This window comes from Trichosurus vulpecula, chromosome 3 (genome assembly GCF_011100635.1).
Source record: "Trichosurus vulpecula isolate mTriVul1 chromosome 3, mTriVul1.pri, whole genome shotgun sequence".
Taxonomy (NCBI): Eukaryota; Metazoa; Chordata; class Mammalia; order Diprotodontia; family Phalangeridae; genus Trichosurus; species Trichosurus vulpecula.
The window spans coordinates 207,305,040-207,326,489 of NC_050575.1; the positions used below are offsets into that span (position 1 = coordinate 207,305,040).

Sequence of the window (21,450 nt, forward strand, 5' to 3'; positions counted from 1 at the left end):
CTTCTCAATTTGAAACTCTCCTCCTTTAGTTTCTGTGATACTACTATATTTTATCTTTCTAGCTGCTTCTTCTCTGACTTTTTTGTGCTTTAACTTCCTCCTGCAGCTAAAATCAGGAGGTACCCCAAAGTTCAGTCCTCGTCTTTTTTTTTCCTATACTCTGACATTTGGAAGGCTCATCCACTGTATATGTTACCTGAACTCTAGGCCCATATTTCCAACTCCACCATCAAAAATTGAACTTACCTTTTTCCCTAAACCATCTCCCCATTTCTCAAGACGTCATCACTTTCTCACTCACCCAAGCCTAGAATATTGATCATCTCTGAGTCCTCCCATTCCCTTGCCTTCTTGTGTCCAATTGAAACCGACACATGTCAATTTTTGTTTCAAAACTTCCTTCACACAGTCATAGAACCAGAGTTTTAGAGCTGGAAGGGCCCTTAGAAATCATCTAGTTCAAGCTCCATATTTTTACAGCTGGGGCCAAGTGTCTTACCCATAGTTGCTCAGGCCAAATTAGCCTCCTGACTGTTCCTTGAAAATGCTATTCCAGCTCCTCTGTCCATGCCTGCAATCAGCACTTTTTTATCTAAGAATCCCTATTTCAATTAAATTTTATTTAAATCTCAGCTCAAATGCTATTTCTACATGAGAAGCATTATTATTTCTGCCCTTCCCCATCCCAGCTGATGGTGCCTCCTCCAAAAAAAAAATTACCTCATATTTTGTTTGTATATATTATGTATGTATGTACTTATGTTATATATGTTGTCTCCCCTGAGAGAATATTAGCTCCTTGAGGGCAGGGACTGTTTCGATTTTGATTTTGTATCCCCAGCTCCTAGTACAGCGTTTGCGATATAGCGGGTGCTTTATCAAGCTCAATAAAGCACCCACTATATCTAAATATAGGTGCTTAGTAAATTATCTGTTGATTGGTTGATGACTGACAGAGTCAAGATTGAATCCAGGTCCCTGTTTACTGAATCCTGCTCTCTTTCCACACATTTTTCTTCCTTTCTTTCTCTGCTACCACCACTTTAGCTCAGATTCTAGAACCTCATATCAGAACTTTTGCAATAGTCTTCTGACTGGACTCCCATCCTCCCACCTGCAATCCATCCTAAATGCCGCTGCCTGATTAATATCCCCAAAATAACGATTTCATCACATTTTTTTCCTGCCAAAAATCTTCAGTTCTCTAAGTACTTACAGAATAAAGCCAAACTCTACAGCCTTACATTCAAGATCCTTTGCAGTCTGATCGCTATCTACCTTTCCAGCTTCATACCTTACTATTCCCTACACAGACGGTCTGCTTCAGACAGACTGACTGACTCAATATCCCCCTCCCCCAATGCTGTGTATGTTCTTGCCTCTGCAAATTTAGCAACATTAGAGAAGTTGAAAAATGTTTTACTGGTGCTTTTTTTGCTTTCTTGTAGTGTTGTTAATTCCAAATCACATCCCCTTTCACTCTTTCCAACAGAATCCTTGAAGTCTTATAGCAAAGATGTAAAATCAAGCAGAACATACCAATATAGTAGCAATGTCTGACAATGTGTACTTCATTCTACAGCCATAGTCCACCACCTTTGTAATGAAAAGAAGGAGGCATCCTTCACTGTCAGTCCTTATTAGTCAATTATTACTACTTTGGTTTCTCCATCAAACAGTCTCTATGGATAACAGCCAAAGCAGCAGGATTTGAGCTAGTGGGATTCATTTTTCTACTGACAACGCAATAATGAATTTTAAGCTATTTTTTCCAGTTTTAGGATCAAAGACATGAAAGATCTAGAAGAAGACCAGAAAATGGCCTCAACTATTAACAAACAGGAGCCAAGATGCAAAACGGAAATAGCTGAAATGACATAGAACATCTCACCAGAACTGCTGAGTATTTGAAACATGCATATTTAATTTGTTTTTGAGAAGTTATCCTCTTGAACCTTCCCATGGCTAATAAGTTAACAATCCTTCTATTTCTTTACTGCAATAACCAGAATATTGATGTTTTCCCATTTTTACATTATTGTGATCATTGTGTAGATTATTCTCCAGACTCTGCGGACTTTGCACTGTATCAGTTCGTACACCTTCCAAAGATTCTCTTAATTCTTTGCATTTGTCATTTCTTACAGTTCATTAATATTCAGTTACATTCCTGTACCACAGTTTGTTTAGCTATAAACACTTCCCAGTTGATGGCACTACTTGTTTCCATTTTTTGCCATAAATATTGCCATAAATGTTTATATGAAATCTTTGCCTCTGATGTACTCTGACAATATATCAGTTGTTTCACCTTCTCTAAGGGCATGTACGGTTTAACACTTGGCCAAGTATAATTCACCCCTAATCGTTCTCTAAGGAGCAGTTCATGTTCTTCATGTAGCACAGGGATTTTATATACTTGTTCCACTAAGCCCTAGAGGGCAGAAATTGGTAAAAGTTTGTAGTTGTTAGTCAGTTGTGTCTAACTCTTCATGACCTTATTTGGGGTTTTCTTGGCAAAGCTACTGGAGTGGTTTGCCATTCCCTTCTCCAGCTCATTTTACAGGTGAGGAACTGAAGCAAACAGGGTTAAGTGACTTGCCCAGGGTCACACAGATAAAAGTGTCTGAGGCCAGATTAGAACTCATGAGGTTGGAGTCTTCCTGATTCCAAGCCCAGCACTCTATCCACTGCACCACCCAGCTGCCCATTTTCTTGTCAAAGATACTGGAGTAGTTTGCCATTTCCTTCTCCAGTTCATTTAGAGATGAGGAAACTGAGGCAAATGGGGTGAAGTGACTTGCCCAGAGTCACACAGCTAGTAAGGGTCTGAGGCCAGATTTGAACTCGGGAAAATGAGTCTTCCTGACTCCAGGCCTGGTATTCTGTCTACTGCACTGCCTAGCTACTCCTAACAGGTAGAACGTAGAAAGAGGAAAATTCAGGTTTGATGAAAGAAAAAAATTATTAATAATTAAGTCATTTAAAGGTGAAATGGGCTGTCCCAGAAGGTAATCAGCCTAATAAACATGTAGTCCAAGCCTGGAGATGTACCCTAAGGAAATTCCTGCCAACTCCATAATATGTCTTCCCAGGTATGTCTTCCTTGCCTTTCTCAGTATAAGAATTTGAATCTAGGTAGTTCTATAGAGTCCTCTGGTCTCTGCCTGAAGACCTCCAAGGAGAGTGAACCCACCACCCCTTGAGGGAGCTCTCATTGTCAGGAAGTTTGTATTGCCAGTAGAAAACTGAATCCCATTAGCCCAAATCCAGCTACTTTGTCCATTATCCACAGAAACTGTTTGATGGGGGGAACCATTTCTTACAGTAGTAACCATTCTGGCAAGGAGTCATACATGGGGGGAGAGACTAGAAGTGGGGATAGACTGCAAGATCCTGGCAAATAAGAATGGGGCCTTCTGACAGGGCTCAGCCTACAGGATCATAAATGTAAAGCCAGAAGAGGCCTTCCAGCTCAGCTCGTCCACCCTCTTCATTTTACAGATGGGGATACTGAGGCTTAGAGAGTTTCAGTGAACAAGTCGTCAAGTGAACCAGCATCTGTTAGGTGCTTACTATGTGCCAGGTACTGTGATAAGTTCTGGAGATACCAAGAAAGATAAAAAAACCCAAAACCACAACAAACCCAAATCCATAGTTCCTGCCCCTACTTTCCATCAAAGAGCTCACCTACTATTTGGAGAGAGAAAACATGTAAACAACCAAGTCCACACAACATATTTGAAGTAAGGATGGGTGGTAATCTCAGAGGAAGGCACAATAGGTAGGAGGGATCAGGAAAGGCCTCTCGAAACAGGTAAACACCGAGCCAAGCCTTGAAGGAAGCTAGGGGAGCCGAAGTGGAGGCCAGGAGGAAGAGCATCCCAGACATTGGTGACAGTCAGTGAAAAGTCATGGAGTGTCATGTCTGAGGAATAACAAGGAGGCCTGTATAGCTGGACAGCAGAGTACATAGAGGGTGTGAGGTGTAGGAAGTCTGGGAAAGTAGGAAGGAGCCAGGTTATAAAGGGTTTTAAAAGTCCTTTAAAGAGAAGATTTTATATTTGATTCTGGAGCTAACAGGGAGCTGTTGGAGTTTATTGAGTGAGAAAGGGAATGGTGAAGTGGTCAGACCTATGCTTTAGGAAGATTGCTTTTGACAGCTGAGTGGAGGATGGACTGGAGTGGGGAGAGACTTATGGCCAAGACCAACCAGAATGCTGTTGTAATAGTTCAAGTGTTAAGTGATCTGTTCAAGATCATATGGGTTCTGTGTATGGGCTACATTAAGAGGTGTATGGCTTCCAGGAATAAGGAAGTGATAGACACACTAAACTCTGCCCTCTTCAGACCTCATATGGAGTATGGGATTTAGTCCTGGGCACCTCAGTTTAAGAAAGATATTGATAAGATGGAGAGTGCCATCAATTAAGTAAGCATTTATTAAATGTCTACTATGTGCCAGGCACTGTACTAGGCACTAGGGATACTGGTACAAAGAATGAAACAATCCTTTCTTGCAAGGAGCTTACATTCTAATGGAGCAGACAACAAGCACATCAATCAATAAAAATGAATGAACGAATGAATAAAAGAAAGTTATATACACACAACATATCTATCTATATGTATATCTGTATGTATGTGTATATATATGTATACACACACACATATATATACATATACATCATATATATATATATATATATATGTATATATATATATATATATATATATCTGTGTGTGTGAGCCATCTGCATAGACACAATAACTAGGATGGAAAAGGGCCTTGAACTCATGTCCTATGAAGTCTTATGAGCTGATTAGCTGGAGAAGAGAAGACTCAGGGGGCACATAATAGCAGTCTTCAAGTATGTGAAAGGCTATCACGGGGAAGAACAATCACTTGTTCTGTTTAGTCCCAGAAGGGCAGAATCAGAAACAAAAGGTGGAAGTTACAAAGAAGAAAATGTACACTTGATGTCAGGAAAAACTTCCTAACAAGGAGAGCTCCCTCAAAGGGTAATGGGTTCCCTCTTCTTGGAGGTCTTCAGGCAGAGGCTGGAGGACCAGTGTGCTATATTAACTGAACCATCTTAGAATTAACTTCTTGGACTGAGAAAGGAAATCAGCCTAGTAAACATTCAGGCCAAGCCTGGTGATGTGCCCTTAGGAAATGCTATGCTACCTCTTTCCAGGTATGGAAACACCTGAGCCAGGACAATTGAGCAGGATCTGCTCAAAGGAAAGAAAAGATCATGGGTTGGAGAGCTGAAAGTAACAGCAAAGGTCATCTGGTCCACCTCTTTCATCTAACAGATGAGGAAACTGAGGCCCAGAGTGGTTGAATTTGGTCAAAGATCACACAGCCATTAAGAGACAAAGGTGGGATTTAAACCAAGGGCTTCTGACCCTAAACCAAAGAACTAGCTCAGCCCACCTCTCCCACACCCAGCTCTTACCTGGATCTCTGTCTGTACAGTGCACTTGACCAGCTTGAAATTCTTTCCAGGGTTGAAGCTGTTGCTGTAGAAGCAGACCTTGAGGATCCGCACGTCCTCCTTCTCCACATCCACAGGCACCACCACCACAGGCTCTGGCGGGATGTCGGGTCGACGCAGGGTGCCCACCCTCACCCGGCTCAGGGGCTCGGACACCCCAGACATGCTGTCAGAGGACAGCTAGGGCCAGCGCATCTCAGTCCTGTTAGGAGACAGTAAAGGGGGAAGCCTGTGTGAGACTCACTGCAGAGCAGCTCCCTCCCCATAGGGAACAAACCCAGTGCTCACCACACCCATCTCTTACCCTTGAAGCCTCCCCTAGAAAGCAGAGAGGTGTAGAAAAATGGTCCTTTCTAATTTACAGATTAGGGAAATTGAGGCAAACAGTTACAGTGTAAGTCATGGAAACATAGAAGTTGAGCCTAGAAGAGAATTTGAGGAATATCTACCAGGGGTCTCAAGGCCACAGGTTCCCCATCCCTGGACTACACCTTAGTACCTGAGAGTAACAGACACCCTTTGGAGACCCAACCCACTAGTGAGAGTGCAAGTTGGGGGAATAATAGAAAGGGTTCTACAGAAATATATGTACAAAATCTATAGTGTGCACAAAAATAAATTCACTATCTTCTATTCAAAACCCACAGGAAGTGGGCCAGAAAGGGCACTAGATTTGGAGTCAAAATACATAGGATCAAATCCTGATACTCTTACTTATCACCTATGTGACCATGGACAAATCATTTAATGTCTTTGGACTTTAGTTTCCTTATCAATTATAATAGATGAGATTTATTCAGAATTTTTAAGTTGTTTGATGCTTTCCATACATCAGGTCACTCCTTACAACAAGTGTAAGATGTAAGTACTGCAGGAAATCTTATATCCACTATGTAGAAAAAGAAACTAGGCTTCAGCAGCTTGCTCACCATTGTCTTCATTGTTGTTGGTTGTCCTTTGTTCTCTAAGAGGACTATTATGTTAGAAAGGTGATTTCATGACTTGCAAGTGAATTGGATTTAAATGAAGTAGGGCTGTGAAAAGTCAGCCACCTCACTTGCTCTTCCAGAGCCGTCTGGGTCTGGTGGTAAGACAAAGATCAGGGCAACTGGAGATGGCCTGGGATGAGTTGGGAGACCTTGGCTTCATTTGGTCATTGTTTGGGCTCTGATGGCTCAGAGTGACTGTAAATAGCAATTGTTTCTGTTTTGGCCAGAAGCTCTGGGGGTCTTTCCCTTCCAGATTGATATTTTTTTGACTTAGGTAAAAGAAGCCATGCTTTGCCTCATTTCTTACCTAACCTCAGTCACTGAATGGGTGATGCTCATGGTCACAAAACCAGTAAATGTCTAAGGTGGGAGTTGAACCCCAGTCTCTTATGACTCCAAAGCTTAGTGTTTTTTCTACTACTCCACATTCTCCACTGATGTTAGGGAGGCATACCTTCCTTCATTCTTATTCACTCATGTAAGGGTGAATTATTTTCAGGAAAAATGTTCTTTCCCTCTATGTCTATGCTTATGCTGTTCCCTTTGCCTAGAGTGCCCCCTTCCCCCACCCCCATCCCCATTTTTTCCTATCAAAATCCTATTCATCATTCAAGGCTACAAGGCCACCTCTGATCTGTCCCAACCAACAGTCAGCTTTGTTTTCCTTTTGTGCTCCCCTGGCATCTTTTGTACATTTCTCCCATTTTGTCTTATATTACAATTCTTGTGTGTCTTATTGCCCTTTCTGGGTTACAAACTCCATGAGGGCTAGGACCATATCTACTTAGTTTATTGCATTGAATTTAATCTGCTTCCAATAACTAGAATGATATGGGTATTCAGTCTCCATTTCCCAAGAACTTTTCATTATATTTCACTACTTAGCAGACACAAAGACAGGAGCAGCTAGGTGGCAGAGTGGACAGAGTGCTGGGCCTGGAGTCAGGAAGACTCGTCTTCCTGAGTTCAGATCTGACTTCAGACACTTACCAGCTGTATGAGGCTGGGCAGGTCACTGACCCTGTGTGCCTCAGTTTCCTCATCTGTAAAATGAGCTAATGAAGGAAATGGCAAACCACTTCAGTATCCCTGGCAAGAAAACCCCAAATGAGGTCACTAAGAGTTGGACATGACTGAAGCAACTGAAAAACAACAAAAAACACAGGGAGAAGACCACAAAGTTTAGTGGCATCCCATCTCCTACTCAGCGCCAAGCATGGAAGTCCAGATGGAGACAGGGCCCAGTCCAGTCTTTTGGGCTGTGGCCTAGAGAAGAAGTCAGCAAACTATAGCCTGAAGGCCAAATCTGGCCTGGCTGTTTTTACACGGCCTATAAGAAAGTTTTTTTTTTCCCCAAAATTTCAAACACAACAAAACTTTATTTTAAAATGCAAAAACCATTCTTAGCTTACAGGTAGTATTGGGTTTTGCTAAAATCTGGCCTAAGAGGGCCAGATCAACCCTGTTTTAGAGGACACTCCAGGAGGCTATGTTTGTTTAGGTATATTCCAGAATGGGCCTGAAGAAGGTATCCACAATGAGCCCAGGCTTCTGATATGGCTCAGTCTTCTAGAGGTTACTCTAAAATAAAGTAGGTCTAAAAGATCCATCTAAAAATAATTATACATTTAGGCTAAACTCAGACCAGTAGATTAGAAGTTGAGTGATGGAGCTATCTCTGGACACCCAATAGAACTCCATACTCCCCAAACAATACAATTCTATCTTCATCCCGTTTATCCTCTTTATACCCTTATATCTGGAAATTAGTAGTCTTCACTTTTAGACCAGGCCTCCACATTTCCATTAGATGTGGTACAGTTAGAAAGAACACTGGCTTTGGAGGAAAAAAACCTAGGTTCTGTGGAAGTACCCCTGAGATTAATATTAATAACTCATCTTCTATGAGTTATCTTGCCAGGCAGATACACTGGACACAGAGTAAGCCTGTTAGCTGAAAGGAGACAATCAGGAGCCTGCAGTAAGCCAAAGTCTTGCTCACTCCCAATTGCCTTTGCTGGTGTTCACTGGCTGGCCTTGCTGAGCTGTGCCCCACCCCATCCCCTCCAAACTGGCTCAAACCAGCCTTCCAGTAAGTTGCAAAGCACTGCTTCTATGTCTACCTGTTCCCAGAAAAGATTATCCATTCTTTTTCCCAACCCCTCTCTGAACTTCCCCTTTGTGGTTTTCAAGCATAAATCTCCCCTGCCCCTCCTGGCTATGGGTACCTTTGTACCCTGTGCTAGGGGCCTCAGCACTGGTGTCTGATTTTCTTTCTAATAAAATTTCTCTGCTTTCAATCCAGCTTGGACTCCTCTGCATTTTGAGGGGTGGGTTTCACCTGGTTGACAGTTCAAATCTCCTCTTCTAACACTTAGTACCTATATCACCTTGGGCAAAGCCATTTACCTCTCTGACCCTCTCATCTGTAAAATGAGGATGTTGGACTAGATCCCCTCTGATCTCTGAACTAGACCCCTACAACTTTCCCTTTTTTAAATACTATTCCAATTCTTATTATCTCTATCTTGTAGGATTTTCTGGCTCTAAGTAGAGAGACCATGAGGTACAGGGTTTTTGGTCATAGAAGCTGTCTTGTGGGCAGAGCGCTGACCAGGGTGTGATGAATTTTATTTTAACTTAGAACCACTTCCCCTCTTAGGTTCTATGTTCTCTGAAATGAGGGCCTTCCTACTAAAAAGGCCCCTCAAGCCGACTAAGTCAACTAATTGGCCGTGGCTTTTCAGTCACGCAGAAGAGCATGAGTGTTTCCCAGTGACACGGGCTTTTGCAGTGGTGTTACGGACAGTGGCTAAACTTCTAAGATCCTTTTGGTCTCCCGTCTGGAGCTGTAATCATGCCCTATGCTCCAGAGTGTAACCACAGGGCCAACCCTTTTCCTACCTCTACATGTACGTCCCACTGACTTGCAAGGGAAGGAGCCAGCAAGAAACTGATTATGACCAGCTTTCTGGCAATTCATCAAGTCCTTAGTGAGCATCTATCAGGGGCCTGCCTTTGTTCTCCACCCCCATACCCATCACTCAGAAAACTATTTTCAGGGGCATCACCCGCAAGCCTCCAGGCCAGTCTAATTCTGATTTGGATCTCAGTGGATGTGAGTGAGGCCTAAAAACAGCTAGAGACGGATCTGTTATTACCTATCCTCCTCCTCTTCCTTATATTGTTCCTGCAGATCTCCTAGGACTGGGCTGTTTACCTGGACTTTGAATGCCCTGCCTTGCCATGGGCCTTACCACTTATTGATTTCTTGGCTGCTGTCTCAGTTTGGCTTCCCCATGCCCCTGGCTTTGTCCTTGCTGCTGTATTACTAGCTTTGCTCTGACCTTTGGCTTGTCTTAACTTCTTGTGAGAGTGCCAGCTTGGACCTTGGAATCATCCTTGATAAGTTGCCAAGTCATCAATTCTAACTCCACATCTTTCACCATTCCCTTCTCTCCACTCACACAGCCACTGTCTCAGTTCAGACCACAGATTATTGCAACAGCCTCCCAAATGGCCTCCTTGCTTCCCTTCTCTTCCCCCTCTAATCCATCCTCTAACTTCTGAAATAATTTTCATAAAGCTCAGGTTGGACCATATCAGTCCCCTGCTCAAGAATCTTTAGGGGTCCCTATTGCTTTTAGGAAAAAATACAAATTCCTCAATTTGGCATTTGGCTCTCCACATTATCACTCCAGCCTATTTTTCCAGCCTTATTTATTATCTCCTATTACTTAATCCCATTACTCTCCAACATGAGCCTTACACTCCAACAAGGTTGGTCCATTCCCAAATATGGCAGCTTATTTCTGCCTCCCAACATCTGCTCATGTTCTATCTCCCCTACTCCCACCTTTCCAATTCTTTCCCATCCTTCAAGGCTTTATTCAAATCCCTTATGCTTTAAACAGCCTTCCAATTACTTCTCCACCAATCCACCAATGATATCTCCCCTATTCTATTCTCCAATGAGAATGAATGTAAATTCCTTGAGGGAAAGTGTCATCTTGCTTTTTGTATTTGCATCTCCAGAGCTCAGCATGGCATTTGGCACAGGGTAAGTAAACATATAATAAATGCCTTTTCATTTCTTCATTCATTCATTCTCACAGGGCAGGAGCCATATACAACCTTTCATCTCCCCCACACACAGGGGCTGGCAGTGGACAGAGATGCAACTCTGGAGTCAGGCGATGGGCTTTCAAGTCCCACCTTTGATGCTCACTGCACGGATGACATGGGGCAAGTCATTGAAGCTCCCTAACCACCAGTTTCTTCATCTGTAAAATGAGGTGGGCAGGGGTGAGGCATGTCCCTTCCCACTCTATATTCACGAGTCTATGAGAGGGCTTATGCCCATAATCGGTTCTCAATAAATATTTATCAAGGAATGAATGAATTTCATTGAGAAGACAAGGAAAGAGTGAAATCACACTAGACAGGAATGGTAAGCAAGACTCCCAGAGGACTCCTACACTCAAGCTGGGCCTGGAAGGAGGGGTAGGATTTAATAGTAAAGAGAAGGGGAAGGCAGAAAGGGGTTATTCCAGGTACCTGCAGATGAAGACAGCCGAGTAAAGAACCTGCCTCCAGGTTTGAAGGAAGGTTCACAGCTACTCTTTCCTTTCCATCCTACATATTAGCAGTCACCCAGAACATTTAAAAAGATGTCAGACTAACTGTAAAATAATGATAATATTATGGTTTGCATTCTCACTGACTATTAAGTCAATTACAATCCTATAGAGAAAGCTCTCTGTATGAGCTTCATTAACCTCATTTACTCATCAGCCAAACATGAGAGTATTAAGTGCCTACTATGTGCTAGGCACTGATGCTACAAAAAGAGAAGTGAAGCAACCCCTGCCCTCAAGGAACTTACTTCTATAAGGGGAGACAATGCACATACACATAAGCATATGCAAAACAAATACGCACAAAATACATGCAAGATAAAGATGAGGTAATTGGTGTCCAGTAAGGCACTAGCAGCTGCAGGGATCCAGAAAGGCCTCGTATGGGTAGTGATACTTATGATGACGTTCGGTCATTTTTCAGTCATGTCCAACTCTTTGTGACCCCATTTGGGGGTTTTCTTGGCAAGGATACTAGAATGGACTGCCGTTTCCTTCATCAGCTCATTTTACAGATGAGGAAACTGAGGCAAACAAGGTTTGGTGACTTGCCTGGGGTCACACAGCTAGTAAGTATCTGAACCAAGATTTGAACTCAGGAAAACAAGTCTTCCTGATGCCAAGCCCAGTGCCCTATCCACTACCCCATCTAGCTGCCCTTGTTTCTCTATGTGGACTAAGAGGTTTAACTGGATGGCTTCAAACCCTATCTCACAGATGCTTACTTGCTACGTGACACTAAGCAAGGCATTCAATTAAACTTATGTGAGTTTCAGTTTTTATATTGTATATTTAAATAGAGATATTGTGTATAGCTTGTGTGCACACAGCACCTCCAGACCTCTGAAGAACCCCACAAACCACAAGATTCTAGCAGTCCAAATTTGGCTCCAGAAAACAAGGTTGTATAATGGGCCAGATGGATAGGTTCAGATGAATTCCCCTATGAGTGGAGGAAATAGTTTGAAGCAGGGACTCAACTATTTTTATGACATGGATCCTTTTGGAAATCCTATTAAACATCCAAAGTCTGTCTCAGAATAAAGTTTCCAAATATATAAAACGAAATCCAAAGGAATCCAAAGGAAATAGTTATTAAAACATTTTTTAAAAAACAAATTCATGAACTCCATGTAAAGAACCCATTATTTAAACCTTTACTAAGCACCCTGGGATTTACTGCCCCCACCCTCTCCCATCCTGGGGGAAATTGAATTCAGAGAACAGGAAGTCTTTAAAAGCCTTTAAAAATGCTCTTCAAGAGTCAAAGGGAGAAGTACAGAAGAGAGATGGGTAGAAGTAGCACAGGACAGAACAGCCGAAGCAGCCTTGGAAGTTACGCCATACATGTGGTACTTACTGACCACGCACATTGAGCAACTGGAACCTTCCCTTGTTTGGTGCTTCACTCAGGAAAGAATCCTAATTGACTGTGCATACCCTTAGATCAGACTGAGACTTTTGAAATTTCTTCACTATTTTTTCCTTCTGCTCTCTTGCCTATTAGCAAATGAGTGACACTGTTTCTTCTTCTTCTTCTTTTTTTTTCTGGAGGCAGAGTTAAATGACTTGCCCGGGGTCACACAACTAATAAGTGTCCGAGGCTGGTTTTGAACTCCCAGCTTCAGGGTCAATGTTCTATCCACTTTGCCATCTAGCTGCCCCTGACACTTAAGCACTTTCTTATTCTTTTAAATGTCCCTACCTGCTGTTTTGACAGTACTTCCAATAGTGTTTTTCCCCCTATATAAAGACAAAGTGATCTTAATTCCATATTGAGTGGATTGGTTGTGTAACACAAGGTTGTGAAACAAAGAGTATGGATGGTGCAAACTCAGAAACTATTTGAATACACAGAATTTAATGGGTCAGGAATCTTTATCTCTGGCCTGGCTATTAGAGGTCGTTGAGGTCTAGGGGCTTTGAGTTTTTGTGAATTTTATTAATTATCTATATTTTTAGCTTCCCTACCTCCATTAAGAAAAGAATTCATGTGGACTCAGGAAAAAAAATAATCCTAAGCTACAACTGTAAGGTGATCTCTTTACCTGAAGAGAAGGAAATAGCAAACCACTTCAGTATCTTTGCCAAGAAAACCCTAAATGGGTCACGAAAGAGTCGGACACAACTGAAGTAACTGAACAACGACAACAACATTATTACTATTATTATGAGGCAGATTTGAACTCACATCTTTCGGACTTGAAGTCCGACACTCCTTCCCTTATATTTATCTCCGACATAAGGCCGTTCCTAATCCTAGTGTCTCCTCCCTTGAAATGACCCTAGAATTTACTCTGTGCACATGTTGAGTGTCTTCCCCTTCCTCCCTTCCCCCTCCCCAACAGAATGTAAGCACCTTGAGAGCAGGGGCAGTTTCATCTTTATCTTTGAGTCTGTAGTTCCTAGCTGTCCTGCAGTGGATGCTTCTTGATTGATTGCTATGTAGCTACACAATGCTAAATATTCTTTATAAAATTTGAACTGTTCTTCCGAAATGCTTTATCTATGATATCTTGGAAGGAATAGATATAGTTTAGCAATAAAAGCCAGCAAGAAACCTGAATCTGAATACTGACTCTAATGCATACTAGCTAAGTGACCTTAGCTAAGTCACCCACTATAATTCCCTCACAGAGGAAGCTGTTGCTCACTTGTGTCCAATTCTTCACGACCCCATTTGGGGTTTTCTTGGCAGAGATATTAGAGTGGCTTGCCATTTACTTCTCCAGCTCATTTCACAGATGAGGAAACTGAGGCAAACAGGGTTAAATGACTTGCCCAGGGTCATACAGCTAGCAAGTGTCTGAGGCCAGATTTGAACTCAGGAAGATGAGCCTTCCTGGCTCCAGGCCCAGCACTCAATCCATTGTACCGTCTAGCTGTCCCTGTTGTGAGGATCATATAAAATGGTGTGTGAAATGTATTGTAACTTGAAATGAATGCTCGTCTGATTCTAGCTGTTGGTGCCGACCTTTTCCTTTGGATCTAATAAAGCACATCGCAATGTTACTCCCTGGTGTACTTAACCTGTTGATTACGGCTATCTGCATATATGCCTTCTCCTTCTTCTAAGCCATAAACTCCACAGTCTTGTCTAACATCTGTCAGTCTGGCGTGATGCTCTCTACACAGAGCAGGAGCTGTGCTGAATGTTTGGTGAGTGAGTGAAGGGGGAGAGAGAGGACTGTCAGCTGTGACATTTCCCATCCTTAGAACAGCTACCACGAGGCTGGGACCCAGGGCTTTGCAGCCTGCTGCTCTCTTTAACATAATGAAGTTCTTGTTGATTCCCATTTCAGTCTAATTTCCTTGCCTAAGTCCCTTCTGTAATGGCAAAGGAAGTTTTGCAGAACTCTGAGAATTCTGGGAGACCCCGCTCTTGTCATAGCCCAACCAGGAAACTTTCCAGGTTGAAAATCCCCTTAGTTTGGTGGCAAGAAATTTTGGTTTACCAACTTGGTCAATTTGCTTTGCAAAACCTAATGGACCATATAAATGCTAGGTGGTATTGTTATTATCATTATGATTTTAGTTAATTTAACATTCATTTAATATTCAATAAACAACTACTGAGTTTTTACTATATGCCAAGCACAATGCTAGGCCCCGGGGATGGGCCTTAAGGAGTTTAGCCCATTAGATTATGAGTTCCTTAAAGGTTCCTTTTGCCTCTTTTTGTGTCCCTGGAACTTAGCACAGTGCTTGGCACCTAGGTGGCACTTAATCACTGTTTACTTGACTGACTGAGATTCAAGTCATCAACAAGCATTTATTAAGGGCCTACTATGTGCCAGTCCCCTTGCTAAGTTCTGGGGATACCCAGAAAAGCAAAAAACAATTCCTGCCCTCAAGGAGCTAATGGTCTAATTCAAGAAGCACATATGGAGTGCCTGGCACTAGGGGGACAAATCAGATTTGATCTCTGCCCTCAAAGGACTGACAGCTTACAGAAGGGGCAGGAGTTCACCATGAGAGAAGATGTAGAAGAAATGTCCAAGTTTCTTTTCCAATTGCAATGGCATTTTCATAGGCGGAATAATGATATAATAACTGACATTTGAATAACATTTTAAAGTCTGCAAAGGACTTGACATCTGTTACCTTATTTGACTCTACAGTAACCTCATGAGATAGTTACCACAGATATGAACTTCATTTTACAGAGGAGGAAATTGAGTCCCAGGAAGCATAATTGATTTGCCATGATCACCCAGCTAGGAAATGTCAGAGGCAAAATTTGAACTAAGTCTTCCTAACTTGCAAGTCTGGTGCTCTTGGCCCGCCACATAATTCATGGGCACAAATAACTATAAAATAAATCAGAGGTTGAGAGGGCATAAGAGAAGACCAAGCAAAGTGCTATCGGAGTTTCATCTCCTGACTCTGTCATTCCTGTTGGAATGTACTCCCTTTTCACCTCAGCCTCTTAGAATCACCGGCTCCTTTCAAAATTTAGCCCAGATGCCACCTTCCATCCCTCTCTTGCCCCCCCTCCCAAAAATTATCTTTATAAAAATTTTGTCTGTAAGTTTATGTATACATCTTTCTTCTCCAATAGGATGAAACTCCTGGCCTCTGTAAGCCCAGTGCCCAGCTCAGTACCTGAGACATAGTAAGTACTTTGTTGTTCAATCATTTTCGGTTGTGTCTGACTCTTCATGACCCCACTTGGGGTTTTCTTGGCAAAGATAGTGTAGTGGGTTGCCATTTCCTTCTCCAGCTCATTTTACAGATTTTGGAAACTGAGGCAAACAGGGTTAAGTGACTTGCCCAGGGTCACACAGCTTGTAAGTAAATCTGAAGCCAGATTTGAACTTAGGAAGATGAGTCTTCCTGACTCCAAGCCCAGCACTCTGATATGCCACCTAGCTGTATTAATAAGTACTTAATAATGCTTATTGATTGACTGAAGGACTCATTTCTGCCTGGGTGAGGTAGGGGCAGATTATGGAAGGCTACGTGGAAGATATGTCATAATGGCTAGGATGTCAGCTGCAGGAAAAATGTAGAAGAAATGTTCAAGCTTCTTACCGGATTGCAATGGGATTTTCATAAAGTTTTCTACATTGAGTAAAACACTATTCAATTCAATTTAATAAATGCTCATTAAGCACTTGTTAGGTGTCAGGCACTGTGATAGGCAAAGAAAAAACTGAAAATAGTCCCTGCCCTCAAGTGGCTTATACCCTTCTGCGGCTGGAGGGAATCAAATACTAACAGAAAAACCCAACTTCTAATTTCTGAGCCTGTGGCATAATGGTTGTAGCTTATGGGACTTGAGAAGATCTTAGTTCAAATTTCACTTCTGACACTTGCTATGTGACCCCAGGAGATGTCCCATAACCACTTTTAGTTTCATTTTCCTCATCTGTAAGATGAGGGGGTTGGGCTAGATGGTTTTGGGGGGATCCCTTTCATCTCTAGATCTAGGATCCTATGAACATCCCAGAGAAGAATGGAATTTCCTGAGCACAACCAAGGCAACCAGGACGACGCGGGGAGAGAAGTAGCCATGGGAGGACAGGAACAGATGAGCAAAAAGGCACCAAAAAGGTTCAGAATCAAAATGAACCAAGCCTTTCGCTCAGCTGTGGAGTTCTTGTTTCTCCTTGCCCTGATGCGGGGGCCCCACCCCACCTGGGCTCAAACTACCTTAGCTACCGACCAGTGATGTATTTGACTGGGCCCCACCCATAGGAGCCATCCTCACCAACGTTCTGTAGAAGGTAGGGCATGGGGGAGGGGAGAAGGCTTGGCAGGAAATGACTGGTGTCACCACACCTGGGTTCTATTTCTGGTTGTTCCACCGTCTTTAAAGAAATACTCTGCTCTTAGCTATACCAGATACAAAGCTATGTTTAGCAGAACATTACCAACCCCTCTGACCCAACACCTCCACTTGTGCTGAGGTCTCTAAAGCACACAGGAAGCCAGAGCCTAAAAGATGACAAATGATCTTCCCACAGTCCCCCCTCCTCTCTCTGCCCATTGATACAAAGCAGGGAGGTTAAACAGGGAGGGAAGAGGAAGTCCAGAGCATCTGACACAGAGGGGAGGGGAGGGGAGAGGAGGAAAGGAGAGAAAAGAGGGGAGTGGAAGGGAGAGGAGGAAAAGAGAAGGAAGAGGAGATGGCAGGGAAGGGAGGAAAAGAGAGAGAAGAGGGGAAGGGAGAGGAGGGAGGAAAAGAGAGAGAAGGGGGGAATGGAGGGGAAGGAAGGATGTGGGAAGAATAAATAGGGACTTTACTATTCTGATAAGACTCAGAATCTGTTTTCCCTCTCAGATAGAGGTAAATGGTGAAAGATGTGTGTGTTTTTTTCCTCTTTTTAATTTTTTGTTGATTTAATTTACTTAATAGTTTTAGTTTTCAGCATTGATTTTCACAAGAGTTTGAATTACAAATTTTCTCCCCATTTCTGCCCCCCCCACTCCAAGATGGCATATGTTCTGGTTGCCCCATTCCCCAGTCAGCACTCCCTTCTGTCACCCCACTCCCCCCCATCCCCTTTTCCCTTACTTTCTTGTAGGGCAAGATAAATTCCTATGGCCCATTGCCTGTATATCTTATTTCCTAGTTGCATGCAAAAAATTTTTTTGAACATCTGTTTTTAAAATTTTGAGTTCTAAATTCTCTCCCCTCTTCCCTCCAAACCCACCCTCTGTAAGAAGGTAAGCGATTCAACATAGGCCACATGCATATCATTATGTAAAACCCTTTCACAATACTCATGTTGTGAAAGACTAACTATATTTTGCTCCTTCCTATCCTATCCCCCTTTATTCAATTTTCTCCCTTGACCCTTTCCCTTTTCAAAAGTATTTCCTTTTGATTACCTCCTCCCCCATCTGCCCTCCCTTCTGTCATCCCCCTTTTTTATCTCCTTCCTCCTTCTTTCCTGTGGGGTAAGATACCCAATTGACTGTGTATGTTATTCCCTCCTCAGGTCAAATCTGATGACAGCAAGATTTACTCATTCCCCCTCACCTGCCCCCTCTTCCCTTTCAACAGAACTGCTTTTTCTTGCCACTTTCGTGTGAGATAATTTACCCCATTCTATCTCTCCCTTTCTCCCTCTCTCAATATATTCCTCTCTCATCCCCTAATTTGATTTTATTTTTTTAGATATCATCCCTTCATATTCAACCCACTCTGTCCCCTCTGTCTATATGTATATTCCCTTCAGCTACCCTAATACTGAGGTCTCACGAATTATACACATCGGCTTTCCATGTAGGAATGTAAACAAAACAGTTCAATTTTAGTAAGTACCTTATGATTTCTCTTTCTTGTTTACCTTTTCATGCTTCTCTTGATTCTTGTGTTTGAAAAGTCAAATTTTCTATTCAGCTCTGGTCTTTTCACTGAGAATGCTTGAAAGTCCTCTATTTTATTGAAAGTCCATACTTTGCCTAGGAGTTTTCTTTTTGGGATCTTTTTGAGGAGGCTATCTGTGGATTCTTTCAATTTTTATTTTACCCTCTGGTTCTAATTTCTTGAAAGATGATATCTAGGCTCTTTTTTGATCATGGCTTTCAGGTAGTCCAATAATTTTTAAACTATCTCTCCTGGATCTATTTTCTAAGTCAGTGGTTTTTCCAATGAGATAGTTCACATTGTCTTCCATTTTTTCACTCCTTTGGTTCTGTTTTATAATATCTTGATTTCTCACAAAGTCACTAGCTTCCACTTGCTCCAATCTAATTTTTAAGGTGGTATTTTCTTCAGTGGTCTTTTGGACCTCCTTTCCATTTGGGTAATTCTGCCTTTCAAGGCATTCTTCTCCTCATTGGCTTTTTGGAGCTCTTTTGCCATTTGAGTTAGTCTATTTTTTTAAGCTGTTATTTTCTTCAGTACTTTTTGGGTCTCCTTTGTCCAGTCATTGACTTGTTTTTCAAGGTTTTCTCATGTCACTCTCATTTCTCTTCCAAATTTTTCCTCTTCTTCTCTAACTTGCTTTTCCAAATCCTTTTTGAGCTCTTCTATGGCCTGAGACCAGTTCATGTTTTTCTTGGAGGCTTTTGGTGTAGGCTCTTAGACTTTGTTGACTTCTTCTGGCTGTATGTTTTGGTCTTCTTTGTCACCAAAGAAAGATTCCAAAGTCTGAGTCTGAATCTGAGTCAGTTTTCGCTGTCTGGCCATGTTCCCAGCCAACTTACTTGACCCTTGAGTTTTTTGTCAGGGTATGACCACTTGTAGAGAGTACTTTGTCCCAAGCTTGAGGGTCTGTGCTGTTGTTTTCAGAGCTATTTGTACACAGCAAGCTCTGCCACACCAGTGCTCCTCCTCCTCCCCCAAGAACCGCCAACCCAGACCTGACTCAGATCTAAGCTGGCTCTGCACTCCCAGTCAGATCTGCCACTTAATTCCTCCCACCAGGTGGGCCTGGGGCTGGAAGTAACTGCAGCTGTAACTCTGTAAGCAGCCTCAGAGCTGCATCACCTCTGCTGCCCCAGGGGTGGTGGCCGAAGCCCGAACTCCTTTCACTCTGTCCCAGCAGCTTTTCCCACTAACCTTCTCTGTTGTCTTTGGTGTTTGTGGGTTGAGAAGTCTGGTAACTGCCACAGCTCACTGATTCAGGGTGCTAGGGCCTGTTCCGCCCAGCTCCTGGTCTGGTTGGTCCAGGCGTGGCTCACGCTGGGCTCTGCTCCGCTCAGCTCCCAGTTCCATGCTATAGACCTTACCCCGTGACCATCCAGGCTGTCCTGGGCTGGAGCTCTCCTTCCCTTTGCTATTTCATACGTTCTGCAGTTCTAGAATTTGTTCAGAGCCATTTTTACAGGTGTTTGGAGGGACCTGGGGGGGAGCTCACGCAAGTCCCTGCTTTCCAGCCGCCATCTTGGCTCCTCCCCCATGTCTGTGTGTGTTATGTGTGATTGCCCTACTAAAGTTTTCCCAGGCACTAAAATGAATCCAACTTTTAAAAATTCAACAAGTGTTCATCTAAAGCCCTTCCTCTCTCAAATCAAAGTCAACTGCAAGTCATGTCACCATCTCCCTGATGTCATGGTCCTCTTCAAGAAGAAGGACAAACACAACACCGACCATAGGCCAAGAACTGTGCAAGATGCTGGAGACAAGAAAGATAAAAACAAAACAGTCCCTGACCTCAAGGAATTTAGGGTCTATTGGGGGAGGGGAAGGACCAGTGAGGAAGACTCCCCTCGCCAATACAAATCAGCAACTGTTCTGTGATTGTTCTGTTTTAGAAAGTTTCCTGGGGCGATCAGAGGTTAAGTGACTTGTCCAAGGTCACACAACCAGTGCGAGTCAGAATCAGGACTTGAACCTAGGTCCTGCTGAATCTAAGACCAGTTCTCTATCCACTTCTGTGCTAAACCAGACTTTCAAGGTTAAGTAGTCCAACCCCCTAATTTTAAAAAAGAGGAAACTGAGGTACAGAGAGGTGAGATTACTTATTGAAAGCCATGCAGCAAGATTTTCTTAATAGTAACAAAACTGACATTGACAAAGTGCTTTTCAAGTTTGCAAAGCCCTGTCTTATCTCGTTCGAGCCTTACCACTGCCCTGTCAGATATGTACCCGTCCACAGATGAAGAAACTGAGGCTCAGTGGTTAAGTGATTTGCCCGCTGTTGCACAGCCATTAGTTTCAGAGGGGAGATTTGAACACAGGTCTTCCTGCGTTCCATCCCAACATTCTAGCCACTCTACCCTGCCACGAACTGTCGATGATGCTTCCCTTGTTCCTGCCTTGCCTTCCACATGTAAACTGAGCACCATTTAACCTCCAACCCTCAGGGTTCTATTCCTGGCTGCCCCACTGGGCTAGCCTCAGAACCATTTATTAAGTACCTACGTGCATATAGGAGAATGTCAAAAATAACGTCAAAAGGGAATTAGGGGACATGGACTCAGCTGCTGTCCAGAAGCTCACTCTCTTGAGCCAACAGCATGGCTGAACAAAGGAGGCATCCTGATGGAAGAATGGGACCATCCAATCACTGCAGGAACAAATGATATCTTATGGCTAGATTAAGTGCCTATGTCACCTTAGGGCTGACAGATCAGAGGGTGAGAGGCAAAGGGAGAGCAGCTGTGGGAGAGGCAGTGTGGGGCCTGGAAGGAGCATGCAGGAAGCCTGAGAGCTTGGCCTGGCCAAGTACCTTCATCTCTCTGGTGAGATGAAGACCCCGCTGCCTCCTTTGTAAAATATGGATCATATAGCATCCTAGGCCTCAAGCTAGAAGGGACCTCAGGAGCCATCTGTCAAATCCCTTCATTTGACAGACGAGGAAACCAAGGCCCACAGAGCTGAAGTGAATTATTCCAAGTCACACAGGGAGAGGAGTTGAACCCAGG

General features: G+C 43.0%; 1 protein-coding gene across 4 annotated transcripts in view; it reads right to left on the reverse strand.

The window, feature by feature from the left end:
- PTK2B (protein tyrosine kinase 2 beta) overlaps positions 1-21,450 on the reverse strand; it is a 174,659-nt gene that overhangs the window by 72,145 nt on the left and 81,064 nt on the right. For all 4 annotated transcript variants that reach the window (XM_036750697.1, XM_036750699.1, XM_036750696.1 and 1 more), the window contains one exon: positions 5,463-5,703. In XM_036750697.1, the coding sequence (XP_036606592.1) occupies positions 5,463-5,666 (204 nt within the window). In that variant the 5' untranslated portion in view covers positions 5,667-5,703. The remainder of the gene's footprint in view (positions 1-5,462; positions 5,704-21,450) is intronic.